Source organism: Dipodomys ordii, unplaced genomic scaffold, assembly GCF_000151885.1.
Source record: "Dipodomys ordii isolate 6190 unplaced genomic scaffold, Dord_2.0 Scaffold123, whole genome shotgun sequence".
Taxonomy (NCBI): domain Eukaryota; kingdom Metazoa; phylum Chordata; class Mammalia; order Rodentia; family Heteromyidae; genus Dipodomys; species Dipodomys ordii.
In genome coordinates, this window is record NW_012267339.1 from 5,931,780 (window position 1) to 5,950,585 (window position 18,806).

The 18,806-nt window shown below is 37.6% G+C and overlaps 1 protein-coding gene across 1 annotated transcript in view; it reads left to right on the forward strand.

Moving 5' to 3' along the window:
* Rapgef2 (Rap guanine nucleotide exchange factor (GEF) 2) overlaps nucleotides 1-18,806 on the forward strand; it is a 257,625-nt gene that overhangs the window by 195,050 nt on the left and 43,769 nt on the right. The window contains exons 8-9 of the mRNA XM_013029819.1: nucleotides 9,462-9,593; nucleotides 15,562-15,739. Coding sequence (XP_012885273.1) covers nucleotides 9,462-9,593; nucleotides 15,562-15,739 — 310 coding nt within the window. The remainder of the gene's footprint in view (nucleotides 1-9,461; nucleotides 9,594-15,561; nucleotides 15,740-18,806) is intronic.

Sequence of the window (18,806 nt, forward strand, 5' to 3'; positions counted from 1 at the left end):
GGAGGGGGCTGCAATGCTTGGTAAGAAATGTACGCATTATCCTGCCCATGCAATTGTAACCCCTCTGTACAGTATGTTCACAAATAAAATAAAATTAAAAATAAATAAATAAATAAAAAGAAAGATCTTTTGTATAACATTACTAGTTTTTTGACATTGAAAATGCTTTGCTAAATTTTTTTGAGTGGTGCTGTGGCTTGAATTCAGAGCCTCACACTTGCTAGACAGGCACTCTATTGCTTGAGCAATACACCTAGCCCTTTTTTTGCTTTATTTTTAGGGTAGGATCTTGAGTTTTTTCAGTCCTTCTACATACACTTCTCACACATCTGGAATTCTAAGTGTTTAGCACCATGCCTAGTTTATTGGTTGAGACAGAGAGGTCTCACTTAACTTTTTTTGCCCAGGGTGGCTTTGTTCCACCCTGAAGTCTCTGCTTCTCAAGTAGCTAGGATAACAGGCATGACCCACCATGTCGGCCAAAGTGTTTTATGTCCTTTAAAAATTATTTTTATTGGTATATACCATAATTATTCTCATACGCATGCTAATTATTTTCAGCTATATAATAGCTACAATAGTCTACAAGTTATTATGTATTATGTATAATATATAATACAATTTATTATATATAATTATATGATACAATTTATTATATAATAAATTGTGCTGTATACTACTGTGTTGTATTCTACTATATCTTTTTCCTCCTCTCAGTATATCTTGGTACTATCTGACATCTCTTAAACCTCCTTACCCCCCTTTTCCTGGGCTCTGGGGACCACTGTTCTCTACTTCAGTGAGATTAGCATTTTGTCTTAGCTTAACATTGTAAAAAACTTTGAAATTCTTGATAGATGCCTCCTAAGTGCTTAGAATCTGACTTTCATGTCATTTACAGTAAAACACAAATTATGCCACAGCTTGAAATCAGGGCCTGTGATCTGTCTCTTAGCTTTTTCACTCAAGGATGATGCTCTTATCATTTAAGCCACAGCTCCACTTCTGTTTTTGTTTGTTTTGGTGGTTGACTGGAGAGTCCTAGTCAACTTTGCAGTCTGGGCTGGCTTCGAACCTCAATTCTCAATTCTCAGTTCTTACTCTTTCTTTATAAGCGTGAACCATCACTGTCTGGCTTTTTTTTTTAATGTACTTTTTAGTAAGGAGCAAAAGCAAAATTGTCCAGTGGTTTGGTAGCTTGGAACATCCATAAGGGTCAAGTGGTGGAGTTGTTATAAAGGAATGAAAGAAGTTTTACATAGGTATACTAATCATTCCTGGATTATTATTTCAATTGGCAGTTGTAGGCTGGGCATGGTGATGAATGCCTATGGAGGATCATGGTTCAATATCAGCTAAGGCAAAAAAAAAACAACTTTGGTATGGTGACATACATCTATAATACCATATAGGTAGGAGGCAGAGGTAGGAATATCTTGGTCCAAGCCTGGCCCTGCCAAAAGTACAATATCTGAAAACTTAACAAAAGCAAAAATCACTAGAAGCATAGCTCAAGTAGTAGAGTGCCTCTAGAAAGTACAGGGTCCTAAGTTCAAATCCTAGTAAATGACCCCCCCAAATGAATTGCAGTTGATGGATATTACCATAAGTACCCTAAAGATCTGTTTATAAACATATAGTAAATGGTTATTACTGTTAAAGAGCCTGCAGGAAAAATGAAAAATCACCTTACTAGTACTCTGCAGCACTCTCTACATCATATGTAAACACACTAGTACGTCAAAGGTTTACAAGAACAGAAACTATTGGATGACTGCATTCTCAAATTGATAAACATATAGTGTAAAGAACCTGCAGAAAAAATGAAAAATCACTTCACTGGTACTCTGTAGCACTCTCTACATCATATGTAAATACACTAGTATGTCAAAGGTTTACAAGAACAGAAACTGTTGGATGACTGCATTCTCAAAATCATTGATGTGAGAGATACAGGTATTAAATGTGGGCAAATGTGTTTGAAGGTGAGAAAAAATTTTCTATTTCCATTTGAAATTTATTTGAAGGTCTGGAAGCATGGCTCAAGTGATAGTATGACCTCTGTGAACATAAAATTTAGTTGAAGTACTATACCGCTTAATGGATATAGGTGCCATTCGACCATTTGGTTAATGTCCATCAGTTTCCCAGTAAACCAGTAAGTTTGTTGCTTAACTGTGTGTGTTCCAGAGCTAGTGTCAAAACTGAAGTTCATGTCTATCACCTTTTTTCAATTAATTTTGGGACATATCACTTAGCTTCATTGCATCTTTGTTTCTTTCCTCTTGGGATCATAATAACATACTTCACAAGAGTGTTGTGAGAATTTCATAAGCTAGTATATATGCGAGTCCTTAGAAATGGGCCTGACACATAGTCACTATACACAGTGATCTTATTGCCTTATGGGACTTACCATACACTTGAAACTGTAGAGCACTTAAATCAGATGTACTTTGTCATTCTACTAAAGGATTCCATTTTTTTCCTTTTGGACTGAACTTCATGTAGTGCTTTCTTTTAACATCCAAAAGAAATCCAACAGAAAAGGCTTTCTAAAAATATTTGCTTAATGAGGTTGAGGGCAACTTGGTCTTATTTTAAAAGAAAAAAATATGTGCTTTAAAACACCTGTCTTCATGTAACTTAATACCTTCTTTTCTATCAGTTTCCAAATTTAATTATCTTCCTTATCTGGACCATATATATTCTATTTGTGTTCATGATCCCTGTATCACAAAAGCAGGAATTAAAGTATGGCCAATGAAGTATGGCCCTGAGTTCTCAGGGTCAAGTGTCCCTTCCCCCTTCTGTTTGGGACCAGAAGTGATTTAGGTTTCAGATTTGGTTGATTTTTAGAATGTTTGTATGTACGTAATAAGATCCCTTGAAATAGGATCCAAGTCTAATATGAAGATCATTTATCTTTAATATACACCTCATAAGCACAGCCTAGAGACAATTTTATGCAGTATTTTAAGTGCTCCTGAGTTTTGGTCTCAATTCATCATGTGCCATCATGTGTGGAATTTTCCACATGTAATGTCAGACTGCTCAGTTTCAGGTCTTCAAGCATTTCAGATTTTAGATTTTTCAAATTAGGAATGGCCATCCCATATGATATTTCAGTAGGTTTCAGAAGATAAAGGTTTCTGTTTGGACAGAAATCATATGAGATATTCATGAGTGTAAGCATATTCTACTACCAACTGTGTCAGTTTCAGCTCCATCTAAAACATTGTTATATGTGAGAAAAGTACAGGGAACTATTGAAGTAAAACAGGATCCCCCTCCAACCTTCTACCATTTCCCCACAAGTAGTGTTTGTGTTGAATCTATCCTAAAGGCAGTATCTCTGTATGGCAGGTCATACCTCACTTAGTTTCTAGCATGTGCCTGGATAAAAACATGACTGTTTGGGAGTCATTGAAACATACTAAAACTACCTGCTTGAAAGCACCAACTTATCCTGTGTTACCACCTTGAGAGTATTAATAAACAATGAAAATTTGAAAATTCATAAAGGAAAACATACTATATCATGACAAGGAAGTTAGTTTGCCATTATATTTGAAACAGAGAATACCTCTCCAGATAATCATACAATTTATTTAAAATGTAACATATGGACTTTGAGGGAAATACATACTAAATAAACATTTGTGATACAGTAGGTAGGACAGTGTCAGAAATAATTTTTGAGGACCTTGATTGGGGAAGTGACAGAAGAAATTAAACAGAAGGTTCTGTAGGTCTGAGGTTATTTCATTATATTGAATGTATTTCATAAAACAAACTGAAATGTGCAGAAATTAACTTGCCTGAGATCACTAGACTTGACCAGTGGCTGAATAGAAGATAAATCTATATATGTCTAATAGGAGGCTTATGTCTTAACCTGGTAGGAAGCCAAAAGGATTTGTTGTTCTTACACACAATTAATTTTTGGCAGGTCTTTTTAAGTTATACAGCAAACAAATTTTTATAAACTATACCTGTAAAGCATAATCATGTCAGTACTTGAGAATGTATATAATTTAGTGTCTGTAATTTAATTAGAAAAAGTACTAGTGTAATACTTCATGGCACATTTAGAGAACTTTTACTTCCTGCCATTGTGTAAATTATAAACAAAAGGAGTTTTATGCTGTACAGCAATACTCCTCTTGGCTTTATGGAATGCTGACAAATGAAGTTTGTTAGTAGGCTTGTATACTGGACATGGGCTAAAGGTTGTGCAAGAAGTAAAAGTAACTTGCAGTCAATAAAATCAGGCCATCCCAATGTTTTTTTTTTTTTCCTGGTATTCTTCAAGAAACATCATTTAAAATAAATAAAATTGATCATATTATAAACTAGTCTTTACAGTAGACTACTAAATAATCCATAATCAAACTGTTTATAACAACAGATCAAAGGGTATCAGAACTAAATAATATCTAAAAGATTAGTAGTAGGAAGGACAAGAGAAAAAAAAAGATGAGCACACATGTGGGCTCTGGAGAGGATTATGAGTTGCTCTTAAAACTTTGAGTTTCAGAATAGAAGGATTCGGTTTATAGCTATGTGTCTGTGGCCACCAACACCCCCCCCCCATGGAATTAATACATGGTCATCTATAATTAACAAACATGAGCCTGATAGAGTATGGATAGGGTCAGCTATAGTTAACATACTCAGTGATGTCTTAGTTCTACATACTTCCCCATTCATTTGTTTTGTTGTTGTTTTCTAAGTAGATGTACAAAAGAGTTTCAATTCCAGATTATGAATACAAGGACTCTTGATCTATGTCACCCCTTCTATCGTTCTCTCCCATCCTTCATTTATTTTATCCTCCTCATCCAGACCTTCAGAATGTTGTGGCAGAACCAAACTGTGCACCTCACATCATGCCCTCACTGCATTACTGTTTATAACTCTCCCTTTCCATTATCTTGGCTAATGTGCACTGTCGATAAAATTTAGTATAGTAGTATTGCATGATTTATGGAAAAGTATCTGTAAGAGTTCTTGAGCGTGGCATCTATATTTCTGGTTATAATATAAAGAGATATTTAGTTAATGCTAAATCATATATACATTTACTCAAAAAGTTTCTTAATTAGTTCACAGGTACAAAAATACAGATAATGAAGATGGGATAAAACTAAGCTGTGTTAGAAAGTAGATTTATTTTTTTATTGCTCATTAGCAATTATTGCAGTGACTTTAGGTAATAGAAGTTGTGATTGGAATTATTATCCTGCGTATTCCTTGACCTTAGTTCAGTGTCTCACATAGAAACAAATATTTTAGTGCAAAATATCTGTCTTTTGTAATTTTAATGGTTGTGGACTTGATGTTAACCATTTAATTCTGACACTTGAGATGAAGAAAAACGTAAGTGAAAAGTTCTAAAAACCAGGTTTCTTCTGGGAGGTATGGCCCTCCTACCCCTGCCAGTATTCTTTGCTTCACATGGTAAATTCCTAGTAAGAAAAGATGACCAAGCAATGGATGCTGGAGAGAGAGTAAATACTCATTTGGCTGGTAAAGACCGAGTGGATACTTATGTCTTCATTACCATATAAAATTAATTTGAAAAACTCACACTGTGACACATGTCTGTAAAAGATACTAGTGATCAGTTTATTCTGTAATTATAGATATTGATTGATCCCTGAGCCCTATACAATGTTTTCCAGTTACCTTTTGTGGTGACTGAGTAAGATGGAAATGCATTCAGCCTGCATTTTTAGGGTGTCATCCTGGACTACAAACATGTGGTTTTAAAATTGTATAATCATCACTGCACTCCATGTGAAATCATAGTCAGTAGGCATACCTGCGTACTCAGCTTTAGGTATTTCTCAGTAAATCCTGTATGTAGTTCACGAGTTTACCTTGTGAATAAAACACACAAATTCTGAGTTTAGAGGTATCTGTCTGTTCTTTATAGAAAAATTGATATTCTCCTAAATTTTAGATATTTCTCCAAATTTGGCTTCTTGTTTATTTGGCATCTAGCCACATACTTCCTAATAAATTTATGTTTAAATCTCTTTCTGTATCTTGTGTTCCATAAAGTTGATATTACATCTAAACATTGTATGTAAATATTGTTAAGTATTATATACTTAGGATAGGGACTCATGTTCTGTATTCACAGTGATAGGTCTCAAGAACTGTAGGTATGAATATAGTTTGCCCATTTGATTATTTTCTCCCTTCCCTTCCCTTCCCTTCCCTTCCCTTCCCTTCCCTTCCCTTCTCTTCCTCTCCCCTCCTGTCTCCTCCCCTCCTCTCCCCTCACCTCCTCTCTTTTCCCCTCCTCTCTTTTCCCCTTCCCTTCCCTCCTTCCTCTCTTTCTTCCTCCCTCCCTCTTTCCTTTTCTTTGTTTCTTCCTCCCTGCCTTCCTCCCTTCCTCCTTTTCTCCTCTTCTCCTCCTTTTCCTCCCCTCCTCTCCCCTGTCCTCTCTCATGTCAGTCCTGGAGCTTGAATTCATGGCCTAGGTACTATTGAGCCACCGTTCTGCTTCTAGATTTTTTGGTTGTTAATTTGACTTTCTGCCTGGGCTGACTTCAAACCTTGATCCTTAGATCTCAGCCTCCCCTGAGTAGCTAGGATTACATGCATGAGCTGCCAATGCCCAGCTGTTTGATCATTTTTGTAGATGTGAATCATATTCCCTTGGGAGGCTTTATTTTAAATCACAGGCTAGCATCACATGCTATTTTTAGAGGGTAAGAGAGGATGAGGGTTTAAGGAGAGGTAGAAATGTTCCCAGTGTAAACTCTTGTTAAATTTTAAGAATATGGCTTTGAGCTACCAGCACAACCATGTTCATTGCAGCATTCAACATAAAAAAGATATGGCTTCAACCCAGATGCCCCTCATAGATCAAGAAAATGTGGTATATACACACAATGGAATTCTACTTTTTTATTATACATTTGTAAAGAAATGGAATGAAGCTTTCTAGACATTCACACAGTGAGACCAAAGAAGGATATTCTTAGGAAAGGATCACAAAGACTCAATAGCTACATGCATATGATCAATCAAAATGATACTTATTGAAATGAGCTCCAAGAAACAGGAGGTATTTTTGTTATTTTGGTATTTTGTTTCCTCATTTGTCACTTTTTGACTTCTGTAGCTTTTATCTTGTATATGTTTATCTGTTTTAAGGAGGGAGCACAGAAATGGTGGGACAAAAGGTGAACAAATGTAGCAGTGATACTCACTAGACAATGTATTGAAAAAGAATACAACTGTGGGATGGGGCAGGAGGGAAAAACTAAGGTAAATTGAGGGAAGAGATGACACTGTTCAAAGAGAAATGTATTCATTATCTGACTTATGTAACTGTAACCCCTCTGTATTTTACCTTTACAATAACAATTTAAAAAAAAATAGGGCTTTGTGAGCTGGGTGCCTGTAGCTGATGGCTATAATCCTAGCTACTCGGGAGACTATGATTTGGAGGATTATGGTTTGAAGTCAGCCTAGTTAGAAAAGTTAGATAGACTCCATGTCCAAAGTAAGTACAAAACAGGATTGGAATCATAGCTCAAGTGGTTGAGCACAACCCTCATACACAGAAGGTCCTGAGTTCAAACCCCACTACTGCCAGAAGAAAATAGAATCAGTATGCAGGCAGCAAACAGAATGCTAGTGGTATTTAAAAAATACTAGTTAACATATTCTATGAACTGTTGTACATATTATTAGCCTGTAATATAATTGTATAAATAAGTGTAATTTCCTTTTTTTTTCAAATTCAGAAGAATTGAAAATAGCTGACAAGATTCTTTGTTGGTGGTGGTGGTGGTTGTGCAGTTTGAACTCAGGGCTTAGGTGCTATCTGAATGCTTTTGTTCAAGTCTAAAGCTTCACTACTCTGAGCTACAACTCTACTTCCTGTTTTCTGGTAGTTAGTTGGAGATAGGGTCTCAAGAATTTTTCTGTTCAGGCTGGCTTTGAACTGTGATTCTCAGATCTTATCCTCCTGAGTAGCTAGGATTATAGGCATGAGCCATCAGCACACAGCTAGCTGATAAGGTTCTTTCTTTTTTTTTTTTAATTGTCAAAGTAATGTACAGAGGGGTTACAGTTACATATGTAAGGTAGAGAGTACTTTCCCTCTGCCCCAGATCTCCCTCATCCAAGTTATAAAGTTCATTTCCAACAAGATGCTGACAAAATTCTTAAGTGCAGTGTTTTCTTTTTTTTCTTTTCTTTTTTTTTTTTTTTGTCAGTGGTGGAGCCTGAACTCTGGGCCTGGGCACTTCTTGAGCTCTTCAGCTCAAGGCTAGCACTCTACCACTTGAGCCACAGCACTACTTCCAGCTTTTTCTTCTTATATGGTGCTGAGGAATTGAACCCAGGGCCTCATGCATGCAAGGCAAGCACTCCACCACTGAGCCATCTTCCCAGCCCAAGTGCAGTGTTTTCTTAAAATCTCACATATTGACCAATAGATCACAAGAGAAAAATGATCCTGTAAATATTTGTTGACTGAACAATTGTGTGAATGTTTACATTATATATTCCCTGATATAGGAGGGATGATAGAAGCTAAGAATACTTAAAATAGTCTGCTTTTGATGTTAATTATATTACTATTATGCTATTTTAATTTGTATGTCAACAGGAGCAAATTGATACATACATGCATATACTGTAGATGAATAAATGTCTAAATGTTTATAACCTTCTTGATTCTTTGGTGGCCTTCTTTTCTGTCTTCTCCCCAGAGAACTTAGTATAGTTACTTGTGTGATGGTATATTGTACTGCTTCTAAGTTGTTTTCTTCTTATCTTTTTAACATCATGTGAGCATAAAAGACCTGATAATCTGTTTTCTTATCTAAAGTGTTTTCTTGCCACAAGTTGAATTTATGATCACTAACAAATATTAATAGACTAATTTGATGTGTTGTTTGAAAATGGTACTTTACTGAATTAATGTTTGCCTGAGTTCATTTGACCAAACCCACCTATTTATAAAGCACTGAATTTAGTATCACTAAGGTTCATTTTGCATGTTCATAAACATTTAAGTTTGTGATTTGGGGCCAGTAGGGTACTATTTAGAAGCAACTTATTATATGAAAAATGGAGACTCTTTTCTAACAGCATTTTTGGTGTGGTGATCTAGATTAGAATATAGTCATAATTCTTGGGGGGCTCTGCCAGAACTGGGGCCTAGGTGCTGTCCTTTAATGTTTTCACTCAAGGCTGGTGCTCTACCACTTGAGCCACAGCTACATTTCTGGCTTCTTTGTGGTTAACTGGAGATAAGCATCTCTCAGGTTTATGTTCCTTGGCTGACTTCAAAGTTTGGTCCTCCAATCTCAGCTTCCTGAGTAGCTAGCATTGCAGGCATGAGCTACCAGCACCTGCAAATTTTAAAGCTAGAATTAAAGAGTTCTTGGTTCACATTGTAATCCTAGATTTTCCTGCTCTTCCCCTAGCTTCCTGCAGATTTCACAAAGCTCCACCTCACTGACAGTCTCCACCCACAGGTGACCCACGTGTCTTCCAGCCACTCAGGATGTAGCATCACAAGTGACTCTGGAAGCAGCAGTCTTTCTGATATTTATCAGGTAAGAAGGTGTTTTCCTTGTGATTTGCCTTGTTTTCATCTCTGCCAAGGAGTTTTAGGTTTCCAGTGATAGAAACTTTTAAATATGTTTATGCATGCATATTATGTGTGCAAAATATCAATGTTTGTGTTTCACATGCATAGAGAATGTTGTATGTTTGTTGTAGTGTTTTATTATATTTGTCTCTGCTGTTAGCATTTTTCAGAATTGTATTCTATTTATTTATTTTGTGTACAGGTACTGACACTTGAACTCAGGTCCTGGGTCCTGCCCTTAGCTTTTTCACATAAGACTAGTGATCTACCACTTGAGCTACAGCTTTGTTTTTGGCTTATTGGTGATGAACAGGAAATAAGAGTCCATAGACTTTCCTACCCAGGCTGGCTTTGAATCAAGTTCAGGTTTCAGCTTATACGTAAATGCCTAGCACTTACGAGAATTTTAAATACAATGGTTCCATTGGAGATAACAAACCTGTTGACTTGAAATGTTTAATTTATTTGAATATAGATTGACTAGGAAACTTCGGAATTATGCTTTGATAGGTTTTTGTTTTGTTTTGTTTGGTCAGTTGTGGGGCTGGAATTCAGGGTCTGGGAACTGTCCCTGAGCCTCTTTGTGCCCAAGGCTAATGCTCTACCTCTTGAGCCACAGTGCCACTTCGAGTTTTCTGATGGTTAATTGGAGATAGGAGTCTGAACCATGATCCTCAGATCTCAGCTTCCTGAGTAGCTAGGATTACAGGTGCCTGGCAAAGTTTTTATTTTTATTTTTAATTAAAGTCCTTATTGTTTCAAAAGAATTATTGTGATCATGTTATTAAATTTTATATTTAAAATCATATATAGATTTGGCTATGTGTTTGAAATAAATTCATATGCTACTTAAATATATGGATAGATTAAAAACTAGTGGGCTAGAGATATGGCTCAAGTGGTAATGCACCTAATTAGCAAGCTTAAGGCTCCAAGTACTAGAGTTCCAACCTTAGTACTGCAAAAAGAAAAAAACAACTACAACAAAAAAGTAAACTTTTGGGATGCAGTAGTATTTTTAAAATAAATTTATTATAATTGTTAAAGGATCATTTGTTGGCTGAGAATATGTGAAATTAGGAAAAGTACCCAAAATATACACATACAAAAGTCATTTTGATGGCCTTCAAATACATACTATTGCTAGTGGATTTTAGATGGGTTTAAAACAGAAGAATATACTCACTAGTAGAGTTTTTCACTCCTTAGGAATTGCCACATTGAGATGACCATAGAAAATACCTTTGTCCAGTAGACATAGTGGTTTATGCGTCTAATCCTAGCTACTTAGGAAGCAGAGATGGGGAAGAATATGATTCCAGGCCAGGCCAGGCAATTAATAATCTTGACATGGAGATGTGAAGTTGTAAGTTGTCCACACAAGCCCCACCCAAAAAAACATGAGACCCTACCTAAAAAATAATGTAGCCTGGCACCAGTGACTCACATCTGTAATACAGACTACTCGAGGCTGAGATCTGAGGATCACAGTTTGAAGCCAGCCTGGGCAGGCAAGTTCAAGAGACTCTTAACCCAAAAAAGCCAGAAATGGAACACTGGCTCAGGTCTTTCTGAATGAAAGCTCAGGGACAGCACCCAGGCTCTGAATTCAATCCCCAGAATTGGCCAAAAATCAAACAAGAAAAGTGAAAGAGGCAGAGAGCTTACCTAGCAATTTTAAGATCCTGAGTTCAATCAAACTTGGGAGGAGGAGGAAGGGAGGGAATAAAAAAGGAAAGGAACATAATAGTTATTGAGGATATTTGAACATTCAGGCAATACTATGTTTCTTTATTACTTAAGTGATCAAAATACTATGACTAGGACATATTTGGGGTGTGTGTTGGTACTCAAGTGTCTTGAACTCAAGTCCTGGATGTTGTCTCTGAGCTTTGTTGCTCAAGGCTAACACTCTACTACTTGAACCACAGCTCTACTTCTGCTTTTTTTTGTTGTTATTATTTTGTTGCTTAACTGGAAGTAAGAGTCTCACAGACTTGCTTGCCCAGGCTGACTTCAAGCTACAGTCCTCTTATCTAAGCCTCCTGAGTAGCTAAGATTACTAGTATGAGCCACCAGCACCCAGCTCAACATATCTATTTTAAATTTAGTAGATCTTAGAAAATAAATTTTCTCTTTTAAGAGCTAGTTTAATATCTACATGTATACTTGGTAGAAAGCTTTACTGACTAGGAATTTAATTTTAATTTTATTTTTGTCAGTCATAGAGGATGAATTCAAGGCCTGAGATGTTGTCCCTGAGCCCTTTTAGCTTGAGGTTAGCTCTCTACCACTTCGAGCCACAGTCCCACTTCTGGTTTTCTGGTGGTTAATTGAAGATTAAGGCTCACAGACTTGCCTGCCCCGGCTGGTTTTAAACTGTGATCCTCAGATCTCAGTCTCCTGAATAGGTAGGATTGCAAGGCATGAGCAGCTGGAATTTTATGTTTTAAACAATACTGACTCTATTTTTTTGTATGTGTATATGCAGGTACCACGGCTTGAATCTGAGCTCTTGCTTGGCTTTTTCATGTGTTTTTCCTGCTGAAAGCTGGCACTTTACCACTTGAGCCATACCTCTAGTCTGGCTTTTTTGCTTGCAGGTTTTCTTTTTCCTCTTAGGTAGTCTGAGGTTCACAGATCTTAGCCTTCTGAGTAGCAGAAGTCCTTGGCCTCAAATATACTTTTAAAAATATTTTGTTAGTCAAAAATGTGGACATTTGTAAATTTCCTGGCTGATGGAGCGTTTTTCTTTTTTGCTTATATAAAATGATTGCAGATTTCTTCTTAGTGCTATAAAGTGTTAATTTGTAATTCTTTAGGAAATAATTTTAAATGTTAGTAAGGGCACAGAGTAAACAACACACACATACCACCTGTTTCTAGAAGAGAATGTTAACGAAAATATTGAAAAGTTAATTGGCGGGGGCTGGGAAGAGGGCTCAGTGATAGAGTGCTTGCCTTACATGCCTGAGGCCCTGGGTTCAATTCCTCAGCCCCACATAAGCAAAAAGAAAAAAAGCCAGAAGTGGTGCTGTGGCTCAAGTGGTAAAGCGCTAGCCTTGAGCTGAAGAGCTGAGGTACAGCACCCAGGCCCAGAGTTCAGGCCCCACAACCGGACCCCCCCAAAAAAATTAATTGGCGGTAAAAGTATCATGGATTTTTCTGCCTAGGCTTAGTATGGGCTGACATCCTCAAATCTCAACCTCCCAAGTAGCTAGTATTGTAGTCATGAACCACTGTGCCTAGCTTTTAATGGATTCTCTTCCTGTACCAGCTGTTTTTCTTATGGTGATGGAAGTAATTGGCTAGTTTGTATGGGTATGTGTTCACACATGGGAAAGTTTTTGTGGGTTTTTTTGCCACAATTAACTGAGAAAAAGAAATGCCTTACTCTTAGGTCTTTTGAGCCTTGAAAAATGAAGATCTTGCTTGATAAGAAAGGGTTAACTTAGACACAGATAGAAGTATGTGAAAGAATAAGAGCTTAGTGATGGAAAGCTAGTGCTTGTTGGTGATATAAGACATGCTACTTTCAACGATGATGGAGTGGTTAATTAGATCAACTGCTCACAAGTCGCTTGTGTAGACCAAAACCAGTTGTACAAAAACCGATCAGAGCCAGGCGCTGGTGGCTCACGCCTGTAATCCTAGCTACTCAGGAGGCTGAGATCTGAGGATCGTGGTTCAAAGCCAGCCCGGGCAGGAGAGACTGTGAGACTCCTATATCCAATAAACCACCAGAAAACCGGAAATGGCGCTGTAGCTCAAGTGGTAGAGCCCTCGCCTTGAGCTGAAGAGCTGAGGGACAGCGCCCAGGCCCAGAGTTCAAGCCCCACGACCGACAAAAGAAAAACGATCAGACCCAGGTGCTGATAACTCACACCTGTAAATCTAGCTACTCAAGAGGCTGAGATTTAGGATCACTGTTTGAATGCAGCCTTGGCAGAAAAGTCTGAGAGACTCTTATCTCCTGAAATGGAGCTGTGGCTCAAGTGATATTGCATTAACTTTGTGCATAAAAGCTTAGGGACAGTGCAAAGACCCTTAGTTGATGCCCAACATACAGGGACACACACACACATAACACACACATACCAAACAAACAAAACCCCAGATCAATAGAACAGTGAGTAAAATGAAACGCATATATAAATGGTACAGTATGTAGTACAGGAAACCTCACAGATCAATGAAAAAATTTAATAAATGGACATTGGGGCCAGCCTCTTATGGCTCATACCCATAATCCTACTCTACTAGCTACTGAGGAGGCTGAGATCTGAGGATCATGATTCGAAGTCAGACAGGGCAGGAAAGTCCTTGAGATTCTTATTTTCAGTTAACCACCAAAAAGCTATAGATCTTGGCTCAAGTGATACAGTGCTATCTTTAAGTAAAAAAAATGCTCAGGGATAGTTCCCAGTTCCTGAAGCTGCATGACCAGCACAAAAAATAAAAATAAACTTAAAAAATTGGGGTATAGGGGTGATTATTCTCACTTGTATCTTAACTAATATAAATTCTAGATAAACTAAAGACTTACCAAATTCTTAGTTTTGGTAAGTTTGGGACAGAGATTTAGTCTGAATATAGCTTATTTAAATTAACAAGAGAAACCACAATACAAAAATAAATGTTCAAAGGAAAAAGATTATATTTATTTGTATTTTTTATTGTTAATATCTAAGGATATTTTCATATTTTCCATGTCTGATTTTATGGAGCTGTTCTTTCCCTGTTGTCTCATCTAAGTTAGCATCAGCATTAGCATTCAGTGTAATTTTGTGTCTTAAATTTCTGTCAGGAGCTGGATTAGGTGCTATTTGGCTAAATAAGTACACTAGAAATTATGCCTAAAATGTATTTACACGGACAATACTCACTGAACACCCTAATCACGTAAATATGGAATGGCAAATGTATGCATATATTTAATGAGAGAAAAACTTTAGTGTTTGTGGGTTATTTTTTTTCTTTGTGAATGATTTTAAATTGCTTAATGATTGAACACCTTGAAATGAGTAGTGTCTATGTTGAGATGTGTGGTATCAGTGACTGAAGAGATATGTGTATGTATAACTTAAATATGATGAATAATGCAGTTGGCCATGTGATGAGTGGGAGGGACAAGTTTTGCTTGCAGACGTGTGTGAGGTCCCCTCTACTTTTGATAGAGTTATAGTTCAAAAGTGGCCATTAGAGTCATCCAACCAAGTCTACTATTTGGCTTGCATTTATCAAATAATCTTGGATTTGTGATTTATGTTTTCATGAAGACTGTCCAGCAGGGGAAGGCAGTTTGGTCTTCATGAGGTTAGTAAACTCAAACCAGTTCTTCTAAAAGAAGAACTGCCTCACAAATTTTTTCTATAAGCAAAGTAAAATGAATACAAATACATCTTTCTCCTTTTTTGTTCTGCTGTGCTTCAAATGCCATGTGATAGCTCAGATAAGAAATCCAAATTACTGAGATTTAAAAAAAATCCTGATGAAAGTTATAACAAGTAGAATCACTAATGTTGAAGCAATTCTTTTATACAGGGTCTACTTTGCAAAAATAGTTGCTAGAGGGCTGGGAAGTTGGCTTAGTGGTAGAGCGCTTGCCTTGCATGCATGAGGCCCTGGGTTCGATTCCTCAGCACCATATAAGCAAAAAGAAAAAAGCCGGAAGTGGCCTTGTGGCTCAAGTGGTAGCGTGCTAGCCTTGAGCTGAAAAGCTGAGGGACAGCACCCAGGCCCAGAGTTCAGGCCCCACGACCAGACCCCCCCCCAAAAAAAAAAACTTTAAAATAGTTGCTAGATGCTGCATCCAAGAAAAGTAGAACAATCACTTTGAAGTCATAACCACAATTATTCTTATTCCTTTGGAATACCAAAGATTGATTTCCTTAAAGGAATTTTTAAAGGTTGTGGATTTTATCTCTTTTAAGGCCACAGAGAGTGAGGCTGGTGACATGGACCTCAGTGGGCTTCCAGAAACAGCTGTGGACTCGGAGGATGATGACGACGAGGAAGACATTGAGAGGGCATCAGATCCTCTGATGAGCAGGGACATAGTAAGGGACTGCCTGGAGAAGGACCCCATCGACAGGACTGATGATGACATTGGTAAGTGGATATTAGAGAGGAGTCTTGGAGCAGGGAAACTGGAGAAGCCACTAGAGCTTTAGCAAGTCTGTTTATGAAAGCCCTTAGTATACATGATAATGTTGACAGCTCTTCCTTTGTATAAACTGTAATAGTTCTTTGAGGGGGGAAAAAGTTGAAGATCAGTACCTTCTGGAATGTACAAATAATGAGTGTGACATCCTATAAAACCCTTCCACAGAGCTTCCTTTTATATCTCCCAAAGTTGTATTAATTTTCTTGCGAGTACTGTTCCTTATTGAGTTTGTTGCCATCGAACAGATTCATTTGCCTTTTCATAAAAAAGTTTGTTTTCTCTTTTGTTGAATGAAGTGCTGATTATTAAAATATGATCAGCATATCTGTTTCTGTACTTTCTATCTGAGAAGATTGTCCGGAAAGCAGGAGCTATGTTTATTCCTACAAATGAATTTAGAACACTAGCTTACATGCTCATGTGCTTGTAAACAGTCTTTCCTAGGAGAACCCCACTTATTTGAACGCCACTTCATGTGGACCAAAGATAATCTTAATGCTTGTTGTATACAATCAAGTTCAGTCAAGTGAAATTGTTAACGTTTGATCGTTTTCTCCTACTAGTTCTGGTAGATTCTTTTTAATTTATTTATTTTTTTGGGGGGGGTGGTCTGGTTGTGGGGCCTGAACTCTAGACCTGGGCACTGCCCCTCAGCTCCTCAGCTCAAGGCTAGCACTATACCACTTGAGCCACAACGCCACTTTCGGCTTTTTTCTTTCTGCATATGTGGTGCTGAGGAATGGAACCCAGGGCCTCATGCATGCAAGGCAAGCGTTCTACCACTGAGCCACCTTCCCAACCCCTCTGGTAGATTCTTGGACATATACTTGTTGCAACTCGTTAAAGGGTGGGGTGTTACTCACTTTTGCTTTTTTATGCCTAACCTTGAAGGTATTCAACTATAAGAGTAGTTGTAACTTTTTGTTTGTTTGTTTGCTTGTTTTGCCAGTCCTGGGGCTGGAACTCATGGCCTGGGCACTGTCTCTGAGCTTCATTTGCTCAAGGCTAGGACTCTACCACTTGAGCCACAGCTCCACTTCCAGCTTTTTGTTTATGTGGTACTGAGGACTCGAACCCAGGGCTTCATGCATGCTAGGCAAGCACTCTACCACTAGGCCAAATTCCCAGCCCCAGTAGTTACATTTTGTTGAGGGCATGATAGGTTGAGGTAGAGGACTACTTTACTATCTTTCAAATAATTCCTTGCTGGGTGTCAGGATGGCCAAGTGGTCTAAAATGCCAGACTCAAAACTCTCAAATAATTCCTTGCTTCAAGGACAAACAAAAAACTCTACAGATTTAAAATGTGTTAATATTAAGCATTTTTAAATGTAATATAAACTGAAGCAAACCAAGATAAGCTAATTTTCAGAATTGGCTTCAGCTTCTGTTTTATCTAAGTTGCCATATTATATAGGAACAGTCTTCTTTTTTTTTCTTTTTTTCGGGGGGCCGGTCGTGGGGCCTGAACTCTGGGCCTGGGCACGTCCCTCAGCTCTTCAGCTCAAGGCTAGCCCTCTACCTCTTGAGCCACAATGACAATTCCGGTTTTCTGAGTGGTTTATTGGAGGTAAGAGTCTCATGGACTTTCCTGCCCGGGCTGGCTTTGAACCGTGATCCTCAGAACTCAGCCTCCTGAGTTGAGGTATTGACGAATATTTTTTAAAACCAGGAATGTCCTTTCCTGACAGAACAGGAAGTGTGGTGATAATTCCGTACCCTAATGGATAAGTATATAACTGTAACAACTTCTAAGAAATGGAAATGAAGGCCTTAGGTGGTGTGCAGTGCCCAATACCACCAAAAGGAATAAAGTAGAGATGTAAAAGAGAGGTCTATGGCTTTTCCTTTCCATGTGTCCTAAGGACTGTCCTAGTCCCCACACAAGCCCTGAATTCTTACCCAGTGCCTGTAATTCTACTTAACACCTGTTGGCACTTTCAGGGTTAAGCTATGAGTCTCTGAAAACCAAATTTTATACATTGGTATTTTCTTTAAGATTGGTAGTAGGAAATTCTTGTTTTCAGTCACTCCAATCCTCTATTGAAAAAAGCAATCGTATTAGAAGTTATCATATAACCAGTGAATTGGATGATTATCCTTGAGAGTTAAAAACTCTTAGATGTTTCTGGCTCAGCCTTTATGTAATCTTATAAGTTTTTCATGTGAGCCTAGAGAACCATGAACATTTACTGTTGTTAGATCCAGATCCTTTTATTCCTTATTCTTACCTAATGTACAGTTTTTTTCTATCTAATTGCATTTTATCGTAGTCACTATTCATATATTACAAATTGATTTCATACCATACTAATAATAGAATAGGAATCTGTAAAAGACATTTAAAAATTATTCTATCAAATATTACTAAAGATATTCTTTCTACCCTGTCTGATCATGTTTGTGGCTTTTATTTTTGCCTAAATATATACCGAAAGCATTTTTGACACATTATGAAGTTATAGTCTTTCATTTTCTTTAAACCCATGGATCTCTGAATGTGAAGGAAATTGATGGGAAGGAAGTAAAGAAGTAAAATATATGTTCTACAGGATAAGAGATGGACGCTCAAAGAAATATAGACTGGACGCAACTCACTGACAGAAGACTATGATTTGTTCATTTGTCTCTACATTTCCAATCATTAGTACAAGAGTGACTCCTACCCATCCCATAAGTAGTTAGGGGTGGGTCACCTCTTAGAGCAATGCACACAGTCCTTTACTACTGCCATGGGACTCAGTGTATATGTGGCCCAAAACAGACACAGCTGTTCATGCCACAGTTAAAAGTTTCGCTAAATAAAATCTTATCAGAAAAAGAAGAGAACACACCCAAATTAATACACTCAGAGACGAGAATGGAAACATCACCACGGAAACAAACAAGATTCAGAACATTATAAGGGAATACTTCTCAAAACTTTATGCTAATAAGTTTGAGAACTTGACAGAAATGGACCTTTTTCTAGCAAATATTGACATGCCAAAACTAAACCAAGATGAGTTAAAC